This window comes from Cryptomeria japonica, chromosome 1 (genome assembly GCF_030272615.1).
Source record: "Cryptomeria japonica chromosome 1, Sugi_1.0, whole genome shotgun sequence".
NCBI lineage: Eukaryota > Viridiplantae > Streptophyta > Pinopsida > Cupressales > Cupressaceae > Cryptomeria > Cryptomeria japonica.
In genome coordinates, this window is record NC_081405.1 from 344,668,494 (window position 1) to 344,681,616 (window position 13,123).

Below are 13,123 nucleotides of genomic sequence, written 5' to 3' on the forward strand. Positions count from 1 at the left end.
ATTTTAAGAAGCTTCTTTATGTTAACATGGTAATTAATGGTTAGAAAGTGAATATCTGTCTGGCTGTGGTCTAGCATTAAGTCTGAATGCTTAGCACCATAATGCATTAGTTTCAAATCGTGGAGGACGTGTGCTTCTAATGATAATGCCACAATAAAATACTGCTTGTACAATTGAAGTACTCTCTTCGAGCTCACCCAAAAAGAGTGAATATCAAAACAGAACAGTTAGCAAACCAAACCCAGTCTGCTCAGAAAAACAATAATAAAATAGTGAATATTGAACTTGTCACTCCCTTGATAGCTCCATATCGGAATTGAAAAATAGAATTATCTTTGGTTCAGAGTACATTTTATTATTTATTGTTCAGTCAACTCTCTATGTGTACAGCCTGGAATTATTAACTCGTTCCTTCTGGACCCCAGGCCTAGCTTACTCCTCAAAAACCAAGAAGAATCTGAACAATACTAAAAATACATGACCTCTTTCAATATCCATGCTTTGTAACCTTCTTGAAAACATCAAAATAATCTGGAAAAGTCTTCTTGGTACAGCTGGGATCATTTATGGTAACTGGAACATCTCCACAAGCTGCTAGAGAAAATGCCATAGCCATTCTGTGATCATCATATGTATCAATTGATGTCAATTTCAACTTCTCTGGAGGAGTGATAATGCAGTAATCAGGCCCCTCCTCAACCGTTGCTCCCAACTGAAAGTTTAAACAGAAAACTATTAAATTAGTATATAAAGGAATATTAGAGTATTTAATGGTGTCAATCAAGACATATTGAATGACTCCAGTAATTTGTAAGGATACAAGTCGCCAACCTTCCTTAGTTCGGTGCATATAGCCAACATGCGCTCTGTCTCCTTGACTCTCCAGTTTGCAACTGAATAGAAACAAGATAGAAGATTCAACTACATTAATCGTAAACTCTGCTGCTCTTTCTACTTATTCCTATTCTGGCATCAGAAACCAAAGCTACTAAAGACATAACTGCTTGACAAATTAATACACCAGCAATCATCTAGAATCATATTCATAAAGCATTAGGCAATAGTTTGAACACTGTGCATGCAAAAGTGACTAAATCTCCACCATCAAATATTGAGGACACATTTCAGTGGAGAGCTCTCGACTACTTTTGAATTGGTCACCTACAAAGATGATGTTTTGCATGAGCATATAACAAAGCCCAAGCAGCCCACCAAGATTAAACCTTGGTGTCTCTTAAGTATGAAGACCAAGTTTATCACAACACTAAGATCTCACAGATAAATAACTCAGTATTATAGGAATCAAAAATATTTAAATGTCTGAAATACTAAAAAAGAATTATCAGTGCCCTGTATTCAGATGTACTGCCCTTAAATGACAACAAATCACAAACTTCTTGTGATATCCTATATTCAAATGTACCATATACTCCAAATTTAATTCAACAAACTTTCTCTAGATAGCTTAAACTCAATATCCCATGGGGATGCAACCAGAGTAACATCCCCAACATTCTGGATGACCCGATGGGTACATGGGAACATGGAGGTGACATTCCCATTTTGCAGTGCTGGACAACATGCTCCGTTTGATGCAAAGGTAACTATTAAAAAAAAAAATCGAAACACTAAAACTACTAAAAATGCCTAAAAAGCCAAAACAGGGAGGATTGTTAAATGTTAAAACAAATTTAACAAATTCTATTTAACTTGTAAAATTTCAGCTGCTATTATTTTGTTTAAATTCTTTTAAAAGCATTTAGAATGTCTGAAATATCTGAAAAAAATTTATCAGTACCCTATATTCAGACGTACTGCCCTTATGACAACAAAGCACAAACTTCGAGTGCTATCCTATATTCAAATGTACCATATTTGATATTTCCAAATTCAATACGATAAGTTTTCTACAGATAGCTAATAGTTTTAAACTCAGTATTCTATAGGGGTGCAGTCCACGTAACATAACTGACATTCTGGATGTCCTGGTGACTTGAGGACATGGATGGGAAATCCCCTTTTTCCAGTAACCTGCTCCATTTGATGTACAAAAATTTAATAAGGTAACTAGACCTGCTAAAAATGCCTACAAAGCCAAAACGGGGAGAATTGTTATCACAAATTTAGCACATTGCATTTACTTTTTAAATTTTCAGATGAAACTCACAGAAACACTTCAAAATTCCGTTCTCTTAAATTTTCCTTCAGGGCATTTCCCATCCCAAACACTACTTTAATTTCAGAATGCTTTTGTGATTCTCAATATTCGTTAAGTTTTATCAAATGAAATATATGTTTTATCTGTATATCTGTTGTACAGTGTACTGAATAATCCAATAGCAAATTGCTTCCATGTTAACCATGCATTAATATTTTGATCAGGCCTGCAACATACGCTCAATCTATTTTCCAATCTTAATTTACTTCATGCTTTGCTTGCCTTTGGATGGGATCCAAGTTCATGCGTGAAGTACTATCTAGAACCTATTTAGCATTTGTAAGTTTCATGTGATCATTAGACTGAGGCATGTTCGGAGGGCAGGCTATTTTAAATATATCAAAGAATATTGCTGGCTATATGCTTGGTGTACAGCCAACAGCCTAATTTAGAGAAGCCAGCCTCTCAGTTAGGTCCGAACCAGGAAAATGTTACAACATAAATGAAGAACCAGAAGGACTTAACCTAAAAGCCAGTCGTCAGCTTCAACATATGCTACTATCTTTTTCATACGCTTTTTGAGCCTTGCACTGGAACATATCCAGCAATATCACATGAGAACTAATTTTTTTTTATGTTGCTAATAGTTTACAAATATTTAGTTCATGCAAGCATCAATGTGAGACTAATAAAGACTCTTGCGAGTACAATCATGAGACTATAACCTCCTTTCGAGAGACCACCTATGGAAGATCAAGTGTCACAACTGAGAAATCCACTTATTTAGAAACCACTTCCACGTTAGAAGCAAACTATGGAAGACCAAGAGTTACAACTTATTAGATGTCTCATCGGGATTTGAACTTGGGTCTCCACGATGAGAACTCAATGCTCTAACCAATTAAGCTAAACCCCTTGGACTTTCCTTTTTATGTTGCTAATCATTCACATATATTCTGCTCATACAAGCATTAACATGAGACCAATACAAGCTCTTGCGAACACAATCATGAGATTGATATCAGCTACGGAAACTAAATTCAAAAATCCTGGTCTAGAATACTAAGGCTGACAAGATTGAATGATTGTAATAGTCTTCATGGATGCCCAAAAGGGATTTTCTCCCTTAAAATGAACAGATATAATTTTTTCTTTGCAAATACTCTGCAGTATTTGCGACATGGTATTTTGAATAAATGACTACATTTTTCTGAGTTTGAGCTACTGAGAACCAGATCATCCACCTCTCATTCCTATTTTGTCATTGTCCACATAAACAATACTAATTCTTTCAGTTAATAAACATATTAACCTTTCAAAGATACAAAAAACCCTAATATTGTACAGGGTTTAACTAAACAACAACAGTTGGCAGATAGAATCTTTTATCAATAATGCATTACTTTCTATACTTTCTTCTCCAGACGATGATCTACCCTAAAATCAATTTTAGATTAACAATAAGGTTCCTGTGGTTGTTATAATAATCAAGAAAAAAAAAAAAAATTAATACAAGAACAAAAACTGAGTACAATATGATACTTACAGAGAAATTAGATTTTCACAAGACATTTGACAAAGATCTCGTGGATAATGACCCTGGACAAAAGCTTCTATACAGGTTGTGCAGAAAAGCTTTACAAATGTGATATTTATCAACTCATTTAACACTACTGTCATTTTCCCAGGGTCAAGCAGCATTGCATTCATACTGTGGAAATACTGAGAAGTGAAAATGATGAAAAATCATCAGTAAACTATAAGTGCAACTATAAACCATCATTTATTAAAATACAATACGTTGGTCAATTGAAAGGAAAATTCCACTTATGTTCTAAGGCAACCAATAACCAAGGGTGGAATTGAGAAGTGAAAGTCCATTGAGCTGTGGTCTAGCAGTCAAGAGACTCAAGACAAGATGCCGTCATGCAAATGACCCAGGTTCAAATCCTGGCAGGCATAGAGCTCTTGTGCCTGTGTATTGGAGATTGGAGGAGTTTAGACTAAGGAATTTACTAATTGCAAAATGAATTACAATTAAGTTTAGTAGTCCCTTGGTGCAAATAATGGAGGTTGCTTTCAAGCAAAAAAAAATGAGAGAATTGGAAGGCAAGGATGTGTTGCAATCTTGAATGCCTCTGATTCACTCTTTGACAGGAATTACTGAAGCTATTAAGTCTTTGGTTGTGGCCAATGTAACTGCTGATATTCCACTATTAGTATTGGGTGATGGGCAGCAAAAATCCACTTGAATCTATACTCTTTATAACTCTGTTTATTAGGTTTGTGATCCACAAGCTAGGATATTAGTAATTACTATTAAATAAAGGCAATGGGTATGCTTATCTTTAGGACATTTCCACTAGTAATTAAATGTGAAGTTAGAAATAAATTTTAAAAACACCTTTGCAACCAAAGCCACTTTGTTAAATTATTAGATGTACAGTAGTTGGGTCGGTAGCTTATACAGTGGTTAAGGAGGTTCAAGTTTTGAACAATGTATTTATATGGGCCACCTTTTTGGCTTAGTGTGTTGAGTTTTCTGCGCTCACCCTCCTTTGTCAATAAATTTCATTCATAAACTTTGTTTACCTCATCCTCGTATATTTTTTGTGGACCTGATTTTCAGCAAGTGGTATCAAAGCCACCTGTGCCTAGTTCATGATGAGAAGATGGAAGGAAGAAAATGTGAAATCTTTCATCATTTTTTCAAAGAAGAATATCGAAAATTGCAATTTGGCACCAGGATATTTGGTTTTTATTCCAAGCATTGAGAAACACTCTTTGGCCTATCATTTTCAGGTAATTTGCTCACACAGATTTTCTGTGGCCATACATCAGCTTCAGCGATAAGGGCCTTGTATTGTAGAAACCTCGAGTACAAGGCACGGAATATCCATATAAAAGTGAGTAAGGATTCCATTATGTGGATATCTGGGGATTTTCATGACATCGGGATCACTTCCATGAATGACAAATTTCAGGAAACCCATGTCTTGCCCCCTGGAAAAAGCTGAAGCAATTATTTTGCCTCTGCCTGAGGAAAAACTTGCCAAGTTTTTGCAGAAAGAGGACTTCTATAAGTTTTTAAGAGAGAAATTATCACAGATAGGAACACTCGAGCAAGCTTTTAGAATAAAAGCACTTTGCATTTGGATATAAAAATTTTAGTAGACAGATCAGTAAAACGTCTTTTGTTAAAAGATTCAATTGAGAACCTACATGTCACAAATTAAACTCCCAAAAAGGTCAAAACTGCAAAAATCAAGTATTTTATGTCAATTTAGAAGTCTACTTTCTACTAAATTTGGGAAAAGTCAGACCTATAGTTACCAATTACCATTTTTAGTGTAACTTTGTAATGCAAACGTATTTCTTATGAAAATGACATATTTGGAAAGTCGAGTCATCCAGATTTCCAATGAGTGCTTACATAGAGCACCAAAGATTCTCCAAGAAGTAAATTTTAAACTTTATAAAGCAAGTTCAAGTTTTAATTTTGCACTGGCGAGGGTAAAATCAGCCCAATTCAAGTGTCAAAACTTCAAAAGATCATAGCTTTTTCAGTGTTCAAATTTGTTATATAACCACTCATCTTGGAGGTTACAGGGAATAAATCTGAGAGATCAGTAATGTCATTTTGACATTTTAAAATAAAATATTATTATTTTCACTTTTCACGGTGAAACATTGTAAACAGGGCTTTACTGGGGGTGCATGGTCAGTAGTACGCAGTACCCATTCTTGTGTTTTATCATGAATAAAGGCCAAGCCTCTTTACTACCATTTATTGTTGTTCAGATTCTTTTCAAACAGATATTTGTAAAGTGGAATAATTTTATATTTGAGCATTGTCGGTATTGCTCAACTCAGATCCTATCTTGTATGTGTCAACCACTTTTTGTGATTTAGTGGGGGTATTGATGGTACTCCGATGACGATCTTTGGCATCCAAAAATAATCCAGCTGTCCATAGAGATGATAGAATTCCCAGTGCTTGTCAGATTTTGGGGGGGGGGGGGGAGGTGTTAAGAAAATTTCAAGTTGCTGATGATATTTTATGTTAAAGGCAGTTGCAGATAACTGATGACCCTTCATGATTTGTCACATTTTATGTTACAAGAATTGCAGGTTATTTACGATCCCTCACAAATTGGATCAGTCCAATGTGTGCTAATGCCTCTTCATGAAATATGGTCACTCAGAGATGTGATATGTTGCGTTATAGGAGTAACACAGTACTGATGATCCTTCACGAATTTTTTTGGTCTCAAGAAGACAGTATGTGTATTTAGTGATTGAAAGATTATTGATGGTCCTTCAAAAGTTGGATCAATCAAAAGTGTTTGTTGGTCTCTTCACAAGTTGGGACAATCAAAAGTTTTGGTCTCTAGAAGAGAGAGAACATAGATGCAGTGATTGCAGGAATATCGATAGTCCTTCACAAGTTGGATCAATCAAAAGTATTTGTCAATGACCCTACACAAGTTGGATTAATCAAAGGTTTTGGTCTTGGAAGGAAATAGGTTTTTCTCTTGGGAGGAGACAGGTGTCGCTCTTGATCAATCTAGTTAAAACACTCAATAGATGGTTTGCAGTCTGCACCTTTGGAATTTTTGGTATGGTATCTGGTGAAGGTGGAAGATTGACATTGGAGGTACTGCAGATCACAGAAAATAGATGATTGTCACTACAAATCATGAGAAGGTGCTTGCAGTATTGCTTGTGCGAGATTTGGAGCTGCTATTTGGACCAGAAAAAAGCACTTGGGTCATCAAGGATAACTAAACACAAAGTACAAAAGATATGTGAATACAGGTGGGGCCAAACCTAAAGTATTTAAACCTAAACCATAAGACAGTACAAGTACAGATCATGGATTTGATGATAACCAAACAGGGCCAACATTGACATGATTGCAATAAGGATCAGAATAGCATTATCTTTTATTGAAAGGGCCCAAGCAAGACCTGAGAATGCTAATATGTAAACGTCCAGGAATAGGCACCAGGTTGAGTGCTCCCCATAGAGCCTAGGCTTGAATAAGAAATTGAAGTTATAGCTCACTGAAATGATTCTTTGTTCTAGATTAAATAAAATAAAGGCTGTGGTGCTTTACATTTGTAGTTCTCAAAGGATTGGCATAAAATTCATAAACCAATCCTTAAGGTAACTTTCTTTGGGACCGAAGGTAAACTTCTGTCATAGTAGTGATTGTTAGGGGGGAAGCAACTCTTGATTATTACCCATTTGTGTGGCATTTAGCTATATTTTCTACCTTCAAAAGAAAACCTTGCATACTCCAATGTAGTGCTATAAATTACCTAATCTCAACCTTATTGACTATTCTTGATCACTAATGGACGCATGTCATTTATTTTTCCTGGAGAAGGGATTTTGCTGTTGGCATTTTGAAAGTTTTGATAACATCCTATACTGATTAATATTATGATTTGCCATTTGGTAAGTTCTACAACATAATGTAGCCCCATTAATGTTTGGCAGTGCACAAAATATGTTAAAAATGCTGAACAGCACTGTAAACCACTTTTGGTAAGAATTGATCTTCAAGTTAGTGAACTTCAAGAAATGAAAATACTATAATCCTAAACAAAAGAAAATCCAAATGCTGTTGAGCCCTTTACTGTGGTTGATCTTACAATATTGGATGGTGACAAGATTTCCTTTGTTCCAGTATACCGTATACCTCAATTATAAACTTTTCATTGCTGATTTCATCTTAAGCATCTTGCACAAACTTTAAGATAAACATTGGACATCTTACCATCAGAAATAACAAGATCAAAAATAGTACTTCGAACTTACCATCCCTTATAGCAGTGGGTCCATCAGCAAAAAGGGCAACCACAGCCAAAGTCATTGCAACATCAGGCATTTTGTTCATGTTAACATCAATACCAATCAAACGCTTTTTCTTTGATATTTCAGCTGGTGGACCAGTCACAGTCACACTATTTTCACTCCAACTGACTTTTGCTCCCATTTTCTCAAGCACTTCAGCAAATTTTACATCTCCCTGTCACGTTGCACATAAAAAGATCAGATTCATTAAATAGAAAATTATCCAATAAAATTAGCACTTGGCTCTAATTGGTACTACCAGATTGGTCACAATATATCACTATCATCTACCTGCAGGCTGCTTGTGCCACAGCCTTCCACAGTAACTGTTCCACCAGTGATAGCAGCACCTGCAAGGAAGTAGCTAGCACTCGATGCATCACCTTCAACATAGGCTTTTCCTGGTGACCTGTTTGATATAAACAATGTGTTTGACATCATTTAAAAAATAGTATGTTCTTTCTTCTACTAAAATGATTATACTTCATGATATAAGAAAGCTGACTGCCCGAACAAAGTAAAAGTAAAAGATTCGAATCCATGAATTTATCCATGCAAATCTGAGCAGCTCTAATTGCACAATGCTACAATCTATAATCTAGATAACCAAAATAGTAGCCATGAAATGGACCTCCAAATGATCAAATTGCATAAACTATATTCTTGTTAAAGCTTACTTGTAAACTTGGCCACCTTTTATAGAGAAGCGCTCCCAACCATTGTGGCGGTCTACTTTTACACCAAAGCGCTCCATTAATTTCAGTGTCATGTCAACATAGGGAATGGATACTAGTTTATCAATGATCTCAATTTCCACATCTCCAAGAGCTAGAGGAGCTGTCATGACCAATGCTGTCAGATACTGACTGCTAATAGAGCCTGAAAGTTTGACCTGAAAAAGTAAACATTATTCAGAAAAAAACAATTAACTTCACACCAGAATATTTTCAGCAGATAGCCAAATATATGTTACAATTATTCTGACTCCAAAGAGACAAGAATTTAATTATTTGGCATTATCAATACCTTAGGTGACAACACAGAAATTAATAGAGAACTTCTGAAATTAATAGAGAAATTATTTATTTGGCATTATTCTGTTTGTACTTTGTATACTATCCATGCAAGCAATCTCTAAACCTAAGAAAGCAATATTCCTTCTCATGTTGGATCTATTTCAACTCATGATCATGCTCAGGTCAGATTCGCAAGCTACCATTGTTTTCCACTGAGCAAGCAAGATTTATCCAATAGGACATTAAAGGTGTAACTTCCATCTCCCCATTTTGATCAGATGAAGGGAACAAGTTTTGCCACTCTCACCTTTTTTAGAGGAGTTCAAACTATATATAATACAAAATAGCTCCTACAAGTTTATGATTGCCAACAGAATTGAACATCTTCAATGCACCCTTACCAACCCCCTTCTGTCAATTAATTGGTCATTTATTTGGCCGGAGGCATTTCATTCACATGTTTTTTGAATTGTATGGTTTTATTCTGACTTGCATAGGGTTTAAATATCTTTAGTTTCACACCCTCCAGTTAAAGTCTTTTGTTGTTCTAGTTTTGGTTTGTTTTCAGTTGTGGAAACTTGAAAACCTTTTTGCCATCGTAGATTCTTATAAATTTAAATTCTTTTGACCTAATTTGTTTATTCGTAAACATTTATATAATTTCTTTCATCAGCAAATGACAAAGTCATAAAACAGATCAAGGTAAAAAGCAGTACTTTTCTCAGTTTATTCTTAGCATTAGTTGTATTTAATCTACTCCATACTTGGGAGGTAAAGATAAAGAATTCTTATTTTTGATCTCGAGCAGGCCAATCTGCTGAATAAGTCATATAAGGCCTCCCCTTGCATTGGCAAATTTGTGACACTGGAATGAATTGTTGAATTTGAGCAGAGGCAACAAATAGCCACTTCTTAAATAAAGTAACACGTGAGAAAGAGCACTGATTTTGTTGGCAGCTTCATTGATCTAGAGACAGAGCTTAACTGCTCTTCACAATTGAGATTATTTCAGTATCTTGGTATAGCAAAGACTAAATGTGTTAGGGATATTGTAAAGAATAGACAATAGCACTCAGATCCTCAAAGATGGGCACACACCACAAAAACACAATCATTTCACTGTTGTTAAAATTAATCTGGATTCATTAAATTTAAAGTTATGGACAAATCACCTATGTTCTAAGGCAAGTCAGAGTTGGATCTATCATAATCCATCCTGACGTTGCTTACTAGCTATGTTCTGAGGCATAGTAGCATTCCATTTACACGTCATCAACACAGCATGGCAAAAGAAAACTGTACATAGAATTCAATTACCCAGGTTTAAAATAGGAAAAATTCCATCTTGTACATCGGACACTAAAAAATATATAATATTTATAATATAAAGGAAATCTTGATTTTGTTATTCCATGACAAATATAATGCTACAGATTAGAAAAACATTCCAGTTATAAAACAAAAGAATGATTTACTAAAAAGCTACTTTTACTTTTATCTGAAAAGTTTATGTTAAAAACAAAAGGCAGGTCCTATAATAGTAATTGCTACCTTCATGGAAATTAGAAATAACAAATAAATATTGTGCACTAAAAAAATCAATAATAAAAGAAGAGTATGATTTATTGCAAAAGGTATTTTACTTTCACCTAAAAGGTTAAGATGCCTTTAGGGGCAGCCTTAGAAGGGTATAAATTCAAAGAAAAACCCTAATTAGTATTTAAAATTTTAATTCTTAAACAAATCTATTCAAAACAAAACAAAAAGAAAAATTTTTGATGCCCTAAACTTAATCCTAAGCTATTTCCCGTCTCTCAATACATTAATTCTTCTGCCCGTAGGTGGAAAAATGATCCAGAACATGAATAGACATACACAAAACCATTTCAGAAACCCGTTTCAAAAAACTTGGGAAAAACTGGGGAAAGCAAGGCAAACTTGGTGATTCATAATTACTTAAAATTAATCGTGTGTTTTTGAAGTGCTATGTAGGAACTTAGAATTTTTGGGAAATAATAAATCATATCATACTACAGTTTCCATCATAGTAAGAGAGTTATAACAAATCATAAACCTGGTCTTACCGTTCCACCAGGTAGGCCTCCTTTTGCATTGATATATACAGGTGGGCAATTAGTGTTCAGGACACAACCAACATCTGCACCAAGTTGTTTGAGGCCAACGACTAAATCTCCAATTGGTCTCTCTCTCATTCGTGGAACCCCATCAAGAATGTACCTGAAAATATAAGATTTTACAAACAAGTGGTCTGAAACATTGGATCAAAAAAGGAAATTTTTTTTTTTTAAATGGATGCCAATGGAATATTAGATGTAAGCCAAACCTTGATGCTCCACCTGCTGCAGTAACTGCCGCAGTCAAAGGACGCATCGCAGTGCCCGCATTCCCCAAGAAGAGTTCAACCTCCTTTAACCCTAGTTTCCCCACTGGAAACCGACCAGCACAGCCTTCAACTATAGCTCGGTTTTTTTCACGCTCTTCCTTAACATCCAAGCCAAGCGTCTTCAATGCTCCAATCATGTAACGCACATCATCACTATCTAAAAGATTATCGACAATAGTTGTTCCCTGAAATATATCATGAAAAATATTAATGAAATAACCCAAATTCAAATTATACTTAGATTAATATCCATAGGTGAAGCCAATGTCACGGCCAACAAAAGTATGGTGATTTCCCAACCTCGGATAGAGATGCCAACAGAAGAATGCGATTTGAGAGGGACTTTGATCCAGGAAGCTTCACAGTTCCACTGATCTCATTGATGGGCTGCAATACAATCTGCTCCACTTGAGGAGGCTTCTCTGGGGCAGCTGTTGAGCATCTACACACACCAACTTTCCTGATCCCTCTCCTAATTCTAGTGTCATGGTGCTGTTCACTTCCAGTAAATGATTTTTGTGCAATTCTTCTTGCTTGTATGTTCAAATTACTTCTTCGGTGGGCAGATCCCGAGGAGATAGATAAGCAGGCATGTGATTCTCTTTTCGTGTGGCCTGCATTTGTGACAATGTGAGGTCTTAGGAGTGCCTGAGATACGGAAGCCATGGCCAAAACCAGCACTGCTTGAGTTGCACGCGAACTGTTCCGATCTATGAGCTTCAAGGTGGACTCTTAATGCGAAAAAAACACGCGCTAGATCTTCCGGTCCAAAATTGTCATTTTTTTGGAAGACTCAGATTTAGATCGACATTGACCGGCATGTGGATTTGTTGTGTGGAGAGTTTGTTGGAGTTAAAAGACATTGCGTTTTCCAGTGAAAGTTGATGTGGGTGGAGAATATGGAGTAGGAAAGAAGGGCCGTGGTGGGTAGAGGTAGGTGGGTGTGGGTTTGGTTGAAGAAAAGGAAATGTGGTGCTCACCTACTCCTATATTTTCATGTACATCTCTACCAATTGTCACATTTTTCCACTCTTTTTTTCTTTTCTTATTTTAATGTGGATTGATTATTATAGATAGATTTTAGCTTTTATTTAAATAGTTTTAAATCTTAAATTATCAATTTATCTATTTAATTCAAAATTGTAAGTAAAAATATTACTTAGGTTGATATTGTAGTTATATGATTAGTTCTTTATATGCAAGCTCAAATTTTATCTTAGGTTCAAATCAATTCACTTTGAGTTAGTTGTTATTTGTTTTCTTTTGTGTCAAAGCTTTCAAATTGCGTATATAGGACAAGTATAAAAAGGCACTAACCATAACAAGTATAAAAAGGCACTAACCATAAGTCATTTAGATCATCAATGAGCCCTTAATTTGTTCATCATTAGGACAACCTCATCACGTTTATTTGTAAAAATGATCATTAATCAGTTATAATTTATCTTTACATGCTACCTCGTATATCAACTAATGAGTCTATAATTTGTCCTATTTATTTTATTATTTATGTCACTTTAATCCATTTTCATATTGTCATTCCAATGCATTTTCATACTTTACCTTATTTCCATGAAGCATTGATTATGATAAATAATGATTAATAAACATTTATATGTTTAGTTAGTTGATTACTAAATAATGGTAAATTATTATATGAATTGTAGTTATTAAATAGAAATT

General features: G+C 35.2%; 1 protein-coding gene across 1 annotated transcript; it reads right to left on the reverse strand.

Annotated features, from left to right (window-relative positions):
* Positions 1-273: 273 nt before the first annotated feature.
* Positions 274-12,354, reverse strand: LOC131043615 (3-phosphoshikimate 1-carboxyvinyltransferase 2). Its single transcript, XM_057976847.2, has 8 exons — positions 11,741-12,354; positions 11,381-11,625; positions 11,121-11,274; positions 8,698-8,912; positions 8,312-8,429; positions 7,985-8,195; positions 832-893; positions 274-712 (listed from the first exon to the last, which is right to left on the reverse strand). Exons 1-8 carry the CDS (start codon positions 12,104-12,106, stop codon positions 488-490), a joined length of 1,596 nt encoding a protein of 531 aa, XP_057832830.1. The 5' UTR covers positions 12,107-12,354; the 3' UTR covers positions 274-487.
* Positions 12,355-13,123: the final 769 nt, after the last annotated feature.